Source organism: Cervus elaphus, chromosome 5 (assembly GCF_910594005.1).
Source record: "Cervus elaphus chromosome 5, mCerEla1.1, whole genome shotgun sequence".
NCBI lineage: Eukaryota > Metazoa > Chordata > Mammalia > Artiodactyla > Cervidae > Cervus > Cervus elaphus.
In genome coordinates this window covers 123,110,635-123,124,435 of record NC_057819.1, presented here as the reverse complement: position 1 = coordinate 123,124,435, position 13,801 = coordinate 123,110,635, and the positions used below count along the sequence as shown (strand labels likewise).

The following is a 13,801-nucleotide window of genomic DNA, read 5'->3' as shown; positions in this document are numbered from 1 at the left end:
GGCCCCAGCCCCAGCCCTCAGCTGCAAGAGGCTGAGATCTGGGCACTCCCTGAGAGGCCCAGCTTCCAAAGCCGCCTTCAGCCCATTAAGGGGTCTCACTCAGCTGCTCCCAACAATGTCCTGGGTGGTCGATCTTGGGAGCTGCACTGTGATGCCCAGCCTGGACTCCCAAGGGTTCTGACCACTGAGTGTGAGCCTGAAGGGGCTTATGGACGGAAACCGGAGTATTTGGCAAGGAACAGGGAGGACATGGGAAGGAGGCTGTTGCAAAGTTACCTCCTTCAGATACTAGAGCAAGGATGGTGGCAGATGTCCTCCCCATATGCTGCCAATGACCTTCCTGTGCCCAGGACAGGCATTACTAGTCGATTGCAACACTTTCCAAGCTGCATGTGGACACAGCCTCAGAATCCTTCTTAACCCAGCTTTCAATGTGGTCACTACTGTTTCGTAGTCTTGTGTACCACAGTGGAAATCCACTGACACCCTGAGTGAAAAGGATGTCACAGGAAGAGAGCCAGCACCCAGTTAGTGTCGGTGTGGCAAAATTCAGAGGGATAGATGTGTGTGGGGCTCCAGGAACAAGGGCTCTTTGCCTAGGTGTCCGTGGGGATTGTCATGGGTAGAGTAAAGTTGGGACCTGTCAGGGTTGGCAGGACACCAGTTGAGGGTGGAGTGGTCTGGTGGGGCTCTATCCAGAGGGTCTTTTCCCCTCTGCTGAGCCCTGGGAGGGTGGGCTTGACCCACGAGATGGGCAGTTGAGATGGTTCGACTCGGGTTTTCTGGATCACCAGCCCGCCTCGCCCCCACAGTGTGGCCAGCTGTATAAAAGCATGATTCTCGGCCCCATAGATTGGGGGCTCAGCCAGTCACGTTGTGGGGAGCTGCCTTTGGGACTTGATGTCAGACCCTGCTGGCAGCCCCTGGCCACAGCTCAGGGCTCAGTGGTGGGGAGAACTTTCTAGCAACTCGAGCCTCCGGGGAGGTGGCCATGTTTTTGTCAAGGCATCATGGAGGGCGGGGGCCATCTGTTGTGGAAGGCCTTGCCCACATGGGTGTGCAGGGAGCCAGCGGGGAGCCAGGGCAGGACCCTGGTGGCATGATGGTGATTAGAGCCCTGTGTGTCAGGCCACTGGTAGTTTGCTAAGCCTGCAGGGTCTGCACTGAGCTCTGTGGGCCTGGGGGTGGGGGTCTCAGGGACCCTGTGGTGGGAGTCCCCTGACCCACCCCACAAGGGATTCTGGTCTGCTGGTTGGCTGGTCACAAGCCACACCCCACCCCATGCCCAGACCTGGCCAGGAGACAGTCAGCCTTCTGAGACACAAGAGTCGGTCTTCTCCTAGGAAGGTGGACCCTGCAAGGGCCGCGGGGAGGTGTTGTCACCTCCCCAGCCTTTGGGTCTGGCCTGGGGCAGGTGGGGCACCTCGGGCTGCTGGGAAAGTTCTACAGCAAAACCCAGGAGAGGTGAGGTGCCGTCAGGTGGGGTGGGGACTGACCCCGTCAGGCAAGGAGGGCGCATGTAGGGGGCCAGGGCCGCCTCTCTTTCCTCTCCAGCTGAGAGACTTGCAGCAGGCCTGGGGTCCTCCCAGGCACCTTCTCTGGTGGGGTGACAAGAGGTGCCTCCTACCCCATGGCACCTATTTCCCCTGTAAAGTGTCCCCACCCTTCCTCTCACCCTTCCATCTCCAGACCTTGCCCTCTGGGCAGCCCCCACCAGGGGCGGGCTGCCCGCTGGCTCCTCTCCTCCTTAGCCCACTGAGCACACTCCCCACCAATACCCCTGACCTTCCCGGATGTGGCCAGCAAGGGCCCCGGGGGATGCTGGCAGGGGCTGGGTGTCCTAGGAGACCAAGGACCTGGTCTGTGCTGCCCCTGCCCAGCTCTAGACTGCCTCCACATCATTGAACCCCATTAGGTGCTGACGGTGTCACCTTTTTGTCCCCTGTTAATGCTCACATTACGGGTGGGGTTAAGTCTCCTGGCAGCTCAGAGCGTGGGACCAGGATGGGGGGAATCTCAGTGGGCTGTTCGCCGAGGCCCAGGGCTTCTCCCTAGAACTCAGCAGGGGCTTTCAGGGCTCCGAGGGCAGCGGGGGCCCGAGGACACAGCGTGGGCTCACCTGTCAACTGGGGCTATCGCAGTAGCCAACCTTGGGGGTGTGTGAGAGCCTGGGAACAAGGGGGTTCTGGACCATGCCACCCCGAAGGAGTACAGGGTTGAGGGGCTCTGGCCCTGGGTTCCAGGATATCCGACCCCCATCCTCTGCTCCCCGAGACCTCTTCAGAGCCCACCACCACCACATTCTCCTCTGCAGAAGCCCCCTTGAGGACCTGAGGCATTTCCCAGGCCAGCTACAGCAGCCCTGGCTTCTGGTCACAGAACAGCTGCTCTGATTCATAAAAAATCATTTTTTATTTTCTTCTTCAATTCAGAGAGTAGGGTCTTGTTGGGAAGAAGAAAGGGTCCTTTCTGTGGCTGAACTGGGAGGACTTCCCTCCTTCCTCCCTCTCTGCCCCCCACCCCAGATGCCCACCCGCTCTTCACACTTCCCCTCCCTGGCCACCCCACTCAGCTCCAACCCTTGCCCACTCCGTTTCTTCTTCCATCTCCCCATCCTTACTCCCCCAGTCCTAACTCCCCGCTTCTGGGGTCCCAGAGGGTGGGACTTTATGCAGACTGGAGATGGGGGGAGGAGCCCCCGTAGATTCCTGTCCCCTGATCCCTGGCCAGCAGTTCAGGGTCAGAAGTGGAGGGACAGGCATGGCCATCACCCTCCCACTGCCCCCCGAAGGGTGCGACAGGAAGGAGCCCACCACTTGGCCAGCTGAAGGCCGGCTCCCCCGAGGGTGGGTGGGCGGGAGGCCCAGACCTCCCGAGGGGTCACGGGGGGTCTGTGCCTGGGTAACGGGCGTCTGGGAAGGAGGAATTTACAGACTTCTGTTTACCAAAACGAGGCCCCGTAAAACATTTAACAGCAGCCAATTAAAGGGGGACAGCTGTGGCACTTTAACCGCTCCCCCCTAGTACACACACAGGCCTCTGCCCACCCCCCCGCCCCGCCCTGGCCTGCCCCGACCCCCGATGGGCTCGGCCAGCTTTTGTCAGGTCTTCCAGGAGCTGCATTTCATCTCGGAAACATCTGCTCCAGATGTGTCTCCACTCAACAAACCAGGCGAGGCGGCCAGGCTCCCCAGACTCAGCCGTGCCCTCGGCATTAGGGGGCTGCAGAGGGATAGGGCTGGGGGGCAGTGGGCACCTCCCCTGTATCCTCCCACGGGCCTGGGGATGTGAGCCCCTTGGTGGGGAGATGCCCAAGGGACTTCTTAGAGCTTTTGCAACACGCGTGCTTGAGGGGAACCTCCAAACGGGGCTGGTACGGGAACGTTCTGCAGGGAGCACCTCTTGAGGATGGGTGCCACAGCTTGACCTCAGACCTCCTGATCCAGAGACCATCCTCCTGCATCATTAGGGGCAGGATGGTGGATATGTCGAGGGGGCCGCCAGGATCAGGGTGCAGAGTGCACCCTTTGGGCTGGGGGCCTTGTCCCTGGGGGATCCCAGAGTGTTTGATGCCTGTGTGGTTCCATTCTCTCACAGCTCCTCGTCCATCCCTACCTCTTAGCTGGGTTCCGCAGCCCCACCCACACTGGCACGGCTCACCACCCCAGCCTCAGACCTGCCAAGGGGCTGCTCCTGGGCCCCTCATACTCACAGCAAGCTCCAGGGCTTACCCCCATGCACCCACAGAGATTGAGCCGGCCTCCACCCTCCATCTCAACAGCCTCAGCACCCAGGCAGGCCAGCCTCAGGGCCTCTGAGGACCTGGAGCCTGGAGGCCTGTCCTACAGCTCTGAGCCTCTCCTTCTAGAAAGGTATTGGTCTCGTGTGTTCCATGGAGCCTCTGGCCGTGAGTTGCCACAAGGAGTTCCAGTGAAACAGCAAAGGGCTTCTGTCCTAAGAGGAATTTAGAAAACAGTAAATGAGCAGGTCACACGGAGCTAGCTCCCTGCTTCAGACTTGTCTGTAACTTTGTCGTGATGCGCTAAGAGGGATGTTGGTACCCCTGCTCCCCAGGCATGGGGCTCACGGCTCCCTTGTATCAAGGCACAGCTATGACCCAGCTTGAACACTCACCCTGGGACCCACCACCCTCCCGCGGGGCCCGCAGCCTCGGGACCCTGCGCCAGCCCCTCCTCCTCCCTGTGGCCCCTGCTCCCCAGGGAGACCCTGGGATTCCTTCCTGCTCCCTTGTCACAGCCCAGGCGCCTCAGAAGTCAGGTGGGAAGCCGCCCCCAGCAACCCGTCACTCTTGGGACAGCCGTGGGGTCCCCAGGAGCAGCTCCTCTGGGACTCATTTTCCATGGGGAAAATGTTAAGAGCATTAACTCAAAGCAGGAATTTTGGAGCAAGACAGTATCCTGTCCACCCCAGCCCAGCCAGCTCAGCCATCCCAGCTGCAGGCCTCCACCCGCCCCCACCTCCTCACCGCTGGGCCTGGTAGAGAAGGACCAGCTGTGAGGAGCCACATTGCAAGTGGCTCTGGGCATCCAACAGACACGCCTCCCATGGCTGTGCCTGGTCTCAAGGTGCCAGTGCCTAAGGGGCCTCCTTGGCCAAATGTTCGCTCTTTCTGTCTTCATCACTTCTGGGAGGCAGGGTATGTGTCCCAGGTGGCCAGAGCAAAGTCCGGGGTGTAGTTGGTGATCCTCTGCTGGGCAGGGCCAGGCCAAGAAGACAGTCCAGGCCCCTCAAAGGGACAGAGAGGGGCCTGCTTGACATGACTCGGAGGCTCCAGGGAGGGTCTCGGGCTGGGGACCAACGTAGGAAGCTCTTCTGGGGGGCGATGCTGCCGTGGCTGGGGACCAGCTCATTGTGCCGATCTCAGAGCACTGAGGAGGCCGGCCAGTGGACAGCCCGGTGCCTGTGGCCTCCAGCCAGGCAGAAGCTGGCCACACCCAACCAACTCAGCCCCAGGGCGTGGGCCACTGAGCCCAGAGTGATTTGCTCACCTGGCAGCTACGGATGGTACAGGCCAAGGTGGTGTCCGGCCTTGCCTCTCTCCTCTCAGCCTGAGCTGCGAGGGCCTCCATGTCCACTGCATGTGACCGCCACATCTCCCTCCTCCCCAGACACCTCTCCAGAGCCCCTTTTGTTGGCCTGCCTCGAAGCTCCCGCACTGCTAAGTGCTGCTGGGAGAGAAATCAAAGGCTCCCTCCTCCATCCTCCCCTCTCTCCCCAGCCCATCAGCAATTCAATTTGTGCCACACCGGAGGGATGGTATTAGTCGAGTCAGAGTTAATATGATGTATTGATGGGTTGATTTCCCACCGGCGGGCTGCACGCCGGGCTCTGCGGGGCGTCACTCCTGGGCCACCCGCCGGCTTCTCACCTCCCTGGGGTCAGGGCGGGTGCAAGCCTGTGGCCCAGAGGCGCCTCTACTACAGTCTCCTTGCTTCTCTAGCTCCAGGGTACCCCAGATTTTCGGGGAGTCTGGCATCCACCTTTCTACCCATGAGCCACTTGGATCACCATGGAAACAGCAATGTTCTCTATGGGCAACATCGTTTCTATGGAACCCAAAAAGGCAAGTGCTGGCGTGGGTCTGTGAGGGATTGCATGGGGCCTGGGACACAGTGCATCCTGGAGGGGTGGAGGGCAGGGCTGGGGGCTTCTGGGGTGCCAGGTGAAGGTGGCCAGCCTGGATGAACCGTTCTCTCCAGGCCACACTGTAGGTACAGGGGCCGGAGGAGGATGGGCCTGCTTCTCAGGCCCCCAGAAAATTTATAAAGTGCGGGGCCCAGGACCATGGCCAAGCAGCTGGTTGCATGCCGGGGTCAGGCAAGCATGCTGAAAACACAGCCATGCTCCGTGAGCTCTCATCACCCAGGTGGAAGCATCTCAAACAAGCGCGGCCCTGAAGGAGTGGCACCCAGCTCCCTCAGCACCTGGCCTTACCCTGTGGCACCGCCCCCCCCCCGCCACCGACTCACCCAAGCAGCTCAGGGGGTCCCAGGGGCAGCTCAGGGGAGAATACCACCTGGTGGGGGAAGGGGAGCCCCCTAGAAGTCTGTACCTCTTGCCTCATTGAGCTAGACAGCAGAAGGCCCAGCCCCCTACCCACACCAGGGCTTAAGGTCAGAGAGGTCAGGGGTAGGGGGTAGGGGGTGGAGGCAGCAGCAGGGGACAGGGGCAATGGTGTGCCCCCAGCAGACAGAGGAGGGACTCCTACCCCATTGGCAGGAGATGTCGCTGGAGAGGGTATGCTGAGGTTGGAGCTTTGCTGATGGGAACATAGGGCTGGTGGAGTTGGGAGGGCATTCTGTAAGAAGGGTGTGCTCACACCACATGCACACGCACACATGTGTGTGTAAAGGCCCAGCCTTCAGGGAGCCCATGAGAGATGTAGCCACCTGGAGATGAGACAGGTGTAGGGGGAGGCCTGAGACCTTGGTGCCCCGTGTCCAGGATTTTTCTTGGATGGGGTGACACTTCATCTGCGTTTTAGAAAGATCTTCCAAGGGTGGTGCCCAGGAGGCTGGGGTTAGTTACCGTGTTTAGATGACAAGTGATCTGGACTTGAACTGGACCATGGGATCCCATGGGGGGCCTGGATGGAGCACGAGGGTCAGGGGGCCCCAGATGACCCCCATTTATAGCCCAGGCTGCAGGAAGGGGTGTACCTGCAGAGGAGCAGTTCAGAGGGGAGTGATGAGTTCAGCTTTCATGCTGAGGGGCTGCGGGGCGGGGGCCACCTTCCCAGGGGGTGACTGCACACTCATGGTGGGGGTCAGTGCCAGAAGGGCAGGTTGAGAGGTTGATCCGGCTCAAGGAGAGGGGCCACCCAGGTGAGGAGGATAAATAAGGACAGATCCAGCTCCAGGGAGCCCCAAGATTGGGGCTCTGAGTGGGGGCAGGGGAGGGACTCACAAAGTACCTGGCAGGCTTCAAGCGGCAGCAGCTAAGGAGGAGAGAATCCTGAAGGGTCTCAGGGGAGGAAGGGGACCCCAGAGTGGTGACCACATGAGGCAGGTTGGGGGTGGGCCTGTGGCCAGTCCTCTTGCCCTCCCACCACCGTCCCCCTGTTTCCTCACAGCCTCCCACTCTGTGACATCGGGGTGTCTGTATCCTGGAGCCCACCTGGCATCTTTGTCCAGGCTGGATGGCTGAGGCTGTGGAAGGCCTCACTCTCACTTGGCCCAATCCAGGGCTGGTGAAGCTTGGGTCGGGGCGGATGCGACCCTGCCTGCAGAGGGGCCAGAAGTGCTCCCCGGCCCCATGAAGGGTTCGAACAGACACTGGATGCCCAGGGAGCCAGTCTCCTTGGGGTTGGAGCCCAGGTGCTCTGCTGCCCAGAGGAGAGCCCCGCGTAGGCCGCGGCCTGAGTCCCTCCACCTCCCACATCAGCCCCCGCATGTGCTGCTGTTTTGACAGCGCTTGTCAAGAGCAGGCAGGTGGTCCCAGCCTCAGAAATCTGACCCAGAGCTAGGGACCCCCTCCAGGGTGTGGGCCGCTGGCTTCCAGGAGTGCTGGTGGCCTCCTCGGCTTTCACAGTGTTGTGGCGGAGCCCCACCCCAGAACACTTTGGTTTTGGAAATTGAGCTAATTAGGTTTAGCCCAGGCTACCCTCTTCCCCTTTGCTTTAATTAGCAGGAAATTGACAAGGAATTTACAGGACTGAGGACAGTTTTACAAGTTCCAAAAGTTTCTTTTGTTCCCTTTCTAGGCTCCAGGCCATCCAGGCTGCCCATCTGCCACCCCAGCTGGGTGTAGAGGGGGGCGGCCCCTCCAGGTCCCCAGTAACCCAGCCCCAACTTAGGGAGCAGTGGGTGTCCGTAGGGCTGGCCAGGGACCCAGGTAGAGAGCAAGGCACCCCAGGTTAGGGGGGGCCCAGGCTGACCCCGTGCAGGGAGCTGGGGGTACACCCCCCAGCCACTCAAGCAAGATGGGCCAGAGCTGCAGAGACATCGAGAGCCCAGTGTGGACTAGATAGGGGTGGGCATCTGGACCGTTCTTCTTTCTTCCTTCCGTAAAGGATCACCCTAGCCCCTGATGCAGAAGGGCTGGGAGCCTCTCAGAGCTTTCAGGAGGTAGGTGGGCTGGGTCCTTCACTCCTGGCCCATTCTCAGACGCATGTCTGCCCGGGGCCTCACTTCCTCCTGGGCAGGGGTGTCTTGGCACTTACAGGGGCTACTAAAGGCCATCCATTTTGCTGTCGACAGTGCACTATGCTGCTTTCAGGGGCCTGCCTCAGATAACTCTCCACGTGGCTGGGCGTCCTGAGCTGTGTAGTGGCCACATCACAGCACATGCTGTCCACTTTGAGCCATCCCCCAACTATAAGCCCCTGGAGAAAGAAATGGCAACCCACTCCGGTATTCTTGTCTGGGAAAATCCCACGGACAGAGGAGCCTGGTGGGCTACAGTCCATGGGGTCGCAAAGAGTCGGACACAACTGAGCGACAAAGCATACAACTATAAACCCACAACCTCCTTAGCCTTTAGGGTTCTGATGGCTGTTTGTAAAGAACTGATCAGTTTGCACTCCTCCAGCTCGTGTGGGGTTGGGGGAGATGCCTGCGGCCCCAGACTTCACCCCCTGCATCCGGTGAGGACACACTGCCACCCGCTCCCACGCTCCCTCCACTAATCTGCAGGGTTATGGGAGCTGTGCTCTTTTCAGTGCTCATCTCTTAGGGGTGAACATAAGTCAGAACCTCGGGCATGGGGAGTCGGTATTGAATGGGGACAGAGAGCTTCAGATTGGGACTATGAAAAATTCCAGAAATGGACAGGGATGAAGGTTGCATACCACGAACATAGTAGCCACTGAACGGCACACTTAAAATGGTTAAAGAGGTGATGTTTATGTTAATATGTTTTCTACAGTTATAAACCTTCCCTGGAAAGAACCAATGGGTCAGGGTCAGCCAGTGATGGTGGGGAGGCACCTGGAGCAGTGTCTTGGGGGCACTGAGCCCTCCGGCCCCTGCCTCGGGCTTCCTGTTGACCTCAGCTCTCTCGGCACGCAGATAACTTCTACCTGCGCAACCTGCCCCCCCAGCCCACGCTCCTGCCCGCCAACCACAACTTCCCCAGTGTGGCCCGGGCCGCCCCTGGCCACCCCATCGGCTCCTGCAGCCGCGACAGGGGCGAGGCCAGCCACCTACAGAAGGGCACCAAGGAGTTCGACCGCTTCCTCATGGGCAAAGAGAAAGCCGGCAAGGCAGCTGAGGGCAAGGAGCGGCCGGCGGCGGAAGAGGACGTCGGCCGGGGGCGGCACAAGCTGGTGCTGCCTGTGCCAGGGGACTCTCACTGCAAGGAGGGCAACGTGGCCCGGGGAGCCTGCGAAGGCCGCCCCAAGCACCTGGCCTCCTGCCTTCTCAACACCAAGGTGCTCGACGGTGAGCTGGGCCGGTCCGCGCTGGCCAGCTGCGCGGGGGCCGTGCTAGGGCGGCCGGGTGTGGGCATGCCGGCCTCTGGACGCTGCACCAAGGAGGCGGCGGGCCCCACAGAGCCTGGGCCAGCCTTCAGCGAGTGCCTGGAGCGGAGGCAGATGCTGCACCACGCCGTGTCCTACACAGTGCCGTCCGGCCTGCCCGCGGGGCCGCCCCCTCCCCTCAGCACGGCCGCAGCCGGCCCCTTCCCCTGCCTGCAGCTGCATGGGGGCCCGGATGGGCTCTGCCCCTTGCAGGACAAAGTCCCCCGGGACCTGAAGGCCAGCGGGCCCACCTTCGTGCCTTCCGTGGGACACCTGGCCGACAAGAGCCGCCCCTTCCAGGCGGCCGAGGCCTGTGCCGTGGTGGGTGAGGGCAAGGACCGGCACCTGGAGGCGGCCGCCGCGCCTGACCATGCTGCGCCTTACGGGGTCTCCTATGCCCACCTGAAGGCCGAGAGCAAGGGCGAGCGGCGGTCCGGAAGCTTCGAAGCGGCCCTCAACCCCCGGCTGAAGGGCCTGGAGTACCTGGACAGCGCCGGCCCCGAGGCCCCCTTTCCTGGGCTCCCCAAAGCGGGTCTGGACAAAAGCGGCTACTTTGAGTTGCCCGCCCCCTCGCAAGACTGCGCCCGGCCTAGTCACCAGGACCCACTGGGCGGGAAGGTCACCCAGGCCTGCTGCACTTTAGACAAGGCTGCCAGCAAGGAGACTCCTGTGGGTGCCCCCGGGGCCCAGAAGGTGGCTCGCATCCGGCATCAGCAGCACCTGGTGGCCCCTGAGGTAGAACCGGGGGGCAGCGGGGCCGAGGCCAAGCGCAAGTCTCTGGAGCTGGCGTCTCTGGGCTATGGCGGGCCGCCCCCGCCCCCGTGGAACGTCCAGTCAGGCCAGGGGGCCCCCATGGCCATTGGTGAGGAGCGCAAGGCGGGTGCCTATCTGGACCCCTTTGGTGGCACCCTGCAGCAGGCCGCCCTCCTGCCGCAGGACCTGCCTGCCCCGCCTGACGAGGTCTCGGCCATGAAGAACCTGCTCAAGTACAGCAACCAAGCGCTGGTCGTCGGCCAGAAGGCACCCTTCGTGGGCCTGGGGGGCCTGAAGGCCAGCTGTGCCCAGCAGGATGGGAAGTTCCCGAACTCCAAGGGTGCAGGCCAGGCCTCAGGCGAGGTGGAAAGGCCTGACTGTGCCCGAAGCCGGGAGCATGATGCCACCCACAGTGATGGGGAGGTGCGGCAGCCGCCAGTGGGCATTGCAGTGGCCTTGGCCAGGCAGAAGGACACGGTGAGCCGGTCGGAGTCAGCCTACGGTGCCAACACAGGGCGTCAGGGCCGGGCAGCCCCCGCCTTCAAAGGTACAGACCCTCCACGGAGCGGGGCGGTGGGGGGGTGTCATTGACCTGCCCTAGTCCACTCACCCACGGTTCCCAGGGCTGGACCCCGGGCTTTCGCACCCATCACCTCCCCACGTCTGCAGTTTTTCCCGGGGCTGAGCTGACCTGCCCTGCGCCTTTCCTGTGAGACTCATGGGCAGGAGAACCCCTCAGTTCATCAGTCTCCTGGCTTGAAGTGGGGTTCCTGCTTGCTTTAGCTGTGGCTCCCCAGCCAACCCAGCCCTCGCCCCTTCTGCCATCCCCCCACCATGCAGCTGGTGGTGGGCCCCGCTCCACCCACCCACTGGACCTGGAGGCCGAAGAGGAGAGGGCCCGCCTATGTGAGGACCGCCTGGGGCTCGCCGGCCGCGAACTGCTGCTGCAGTAAGAACCAGGCTGCACCTTTTGCTGGGGACTGGGCCATGCCCCTGGGGGTGCCCAGTGGGGTCACATGGGGTGGAAGAGCTGGGCCGGGGGTGGCTGGCGGCCATGCGGAGCCCTCACCCACCCCCATGATGGACAGGGACAACAAGGACCTCGTGGAGTTCGCCCGGATCCACCCATCAGGCGGCTGTCCCGGGGACCTGGCCCCCCATCTCATGATCGCTGGGGGATCCTCCCTGCAGAGCGGCCAGCTGGCCGGGGACCCGGCCCCCCATCCCCACCCTGCCCACCCTCCCTGGCTGCCCCGCACCCGCAGCCCCTCCTTGTGGATGGGAGGACATTCCTACGGTCAGTGCTCTGAGGGCAGGTAGGGGCACGGGGCAGGACAAGAGTCTTGGCGGGGCATGGTGGTCAGTGCCGGCCCGGGGCCCTGTTTCCTGCTCTGCTCTGTCTGACCCCAGTGCCCTGTCTCCACAGGCCTTGGGCACCCTGCCCTGCACCAGAATCTGCCCCCCGGCTTCCCTGCATCCGTGCCTGGCTCCATGCCCCCCGTCTTCCCTCTCTCCCAGGACGCCCCCACACAACTAGTCATCCTGCCATCTGAGCCCACACCCCACACGGCCCCCCATGCGCTTGGTAAGGGCCTCTCAGGCCAGGCTATTTGCATGTTGTGGGGGGATCAGAAGCGGGTCTGAGGAAGGGAGCAGCCCCTTTGGGCGCTGGGGAACGGGCAGCAAGGCAGGCACCCGGCCAGGGCCTGAGAGACAGGTGTGAGGCAGATAATTGAGAGATGAGGGCCGGAGGAGGTCCGCTCGGCTGGGATGCGGCCCGGTCATGCTGTCTCCGCCGGAGCTGACCGCTCTTCTGGCCCTGCCCACAGCTGATGTCATGGACCAGGCTTCGCTGTGGCCCCCCATGTATGGGGGCCGGGGCCCCGCCTCCCACATGCAGCACCCCGGCCAGCTCCCCGTCTACTCCCGGTCCCAGTTCCTGCGGCAACAGGAGCTCTATGCCCTGCAGCAGCAGCAGCAGCAGCAGCAGCAGCGGGCCACTCAGGCCCTGGAGCTGCAGCGGGCCAGCCAACTCCAGGTACCCACCCCCTAGCACTCCCAGCTGGGACCCAGGGCACCCCCGGCTCCCTCTGTGCTTCAACCTGACCGGGTCCAAGAGTCCCCACTGCCCACTCTCCTCGTCCCTGCCGTGCACCACAATGCCCTGAGCACTGGGGGCCCCAGCTGGGCTGAGCCTCTGCCCCACCCCAACAGCAGAAGCCTGAGGACCACCACCTGGAGCTGGAGGAGCCTGCCCAGGAGAAGGCCTTGAAGTCCACCCACAAGCCAGTTGCCTTAACCCCCACGGCCAAGGGCACCCCCTCACCTGCCACCGCAGGCCCTGCGAAGCTGTCACCCTGCTGCCACTCTCCCGCCCCGAAGCCCCCCCCCGCCAGCTGCCCTACACCACCACCGCATCCTGGCGCCCCGTGCACTTTATCCGTCTGCCCCACCGGCAGCCCCGGGCCAGGCTCCAAGCTGCCCAGCGCCGAAGACAAGAGTGGGGAGGGCCAGCGGCCCAGAGCCGACCTCAACACGTTGGAACCAGGTGAGAGTGGGTGCACTGGGCTGGCCCTGGCCTGCCGTCCCCTCCAGTCAGGCCTGGCACTGCCTGGTGGGCTGAGCTGAATGCGGACCATGCCACCTGGCTTGGCCCCCTGCAGGGCTGTCCTCACTTTCCCAGTCCTCCTGATGGGGCCTGGGACAAGGTGGCCTGTCCCACTGCTCTTTCCCTTCCTCCCTCTCGTGTCCTTCTGAGGGACCCATAGGGAAAGCAACTCAGGGTCCCTGCCCCTGGCAGATGGGGCAGGGTGAAGGTCAGGCCCAGCCAGCCGGCGCTGGAGCCTCGAAGATGAGAAAGGGCCTGGCCTGCTGGTGATGGTGGCAGGACCACGGGGCAGCAGCCACGAAGCTGGGCAACACAGAGCTCATTCTCACTGCAGGGGCCCAAAATGCCACGGCTTGGGCCCGAGGCAAGGAGCAGCAGCCTGCGGTGAAGGGTCCAGGCCCAGCCCGGCCGCTGCAACCGCCCTCCCGCCCACTGCCCACCAACTCCCCACAGCTATTTGATTCTCTCTGAATTAGGCTAAGAGTTTACAGTGGAAGCCCATGTGGCAAACATAAAACCCGTCCCAGTTCCACAATAAGGAGGCTGAGCCAGCCGAGGTTGTTGTGTGTGTGTGCGCGCGTGTGTGTGTGTTTTAGACTTTTTGCTTTCTTTTTTTTTTTATTGTAGCTAATGGGGCGTAATGCCTCCGACAGGCTGCCAGCTCGTTCTGGTTCAGGGAAAACCCTGATTCAAGTATCTTGTTTTAAAATCCCCCCTTTTCTGGTTAGCCACACCACATATGCCAGAGGTAGCCTCCAGGGACACCCCCCAGGGATACCCTCCCCCCGCAAGGCTGCGGCATGAGCTGGGGAGCTCACAACTGTCCTGGTCAAGGAGGGGCCTGGGAAATAGCCCCTCCCGCCCGCCGTGCTCTTCTGCCCGTTTCAACACACCGTGTCCCCATTCCTTCCTGGCACGTTTCACAGGCAGAGGGTTGGCTGGGGACCCTCCCCGCAGGTGGA

The 13,801-nt window shown here is 62.5% G+C and overlaps 1 protein-coding gene across 7 annotated transcripts in view; it reads left to right on the top strand.

Annotated features, from left to right (window-relative positions):
- Positions 1-13,801, top strand: part of BAHCC1 (BAH domain and coiled-coil containing 1) — a 60,439-nt gene that overhangs the window by 28,820 nt on the left and 17,818 nt on the right. For 6 of the 7 annotated variants that reach the window (XM_043905232.1, XM_043905238.1, XM_043905237.1 and 3 more), the window contains 7 exons: positions 5,462-5,584; positions 9,030-10,778; positions 11,072-11,180; positions 11,320-11,528; positions 11,658-11,816; positions 12,061-12,269; positions 12,446-12,779. In XM_043905232.1, coding sequence (XP_043761167.1) covers positions 5,462-5,584; positions 9,030-10,778; positions 11,072-11,180; positions 11,320-11,528; positions 11,658-11,816; positions 12,061-12,269; positions 12,446-12,779 — 2,892 coding nt within the window. The remainder of the gene's footprint in view (positions 1-5,461; positions 5,585-9,029; positions 10,779-11,071; positions 11,181-11,319; positions 11,529-11,657; positions 11,817-12,060; positions 12,270-12,445; positions 12,780-13,801) is intronic. The other variant, XM_043905236.1, reaches the window with a different exon arrangement.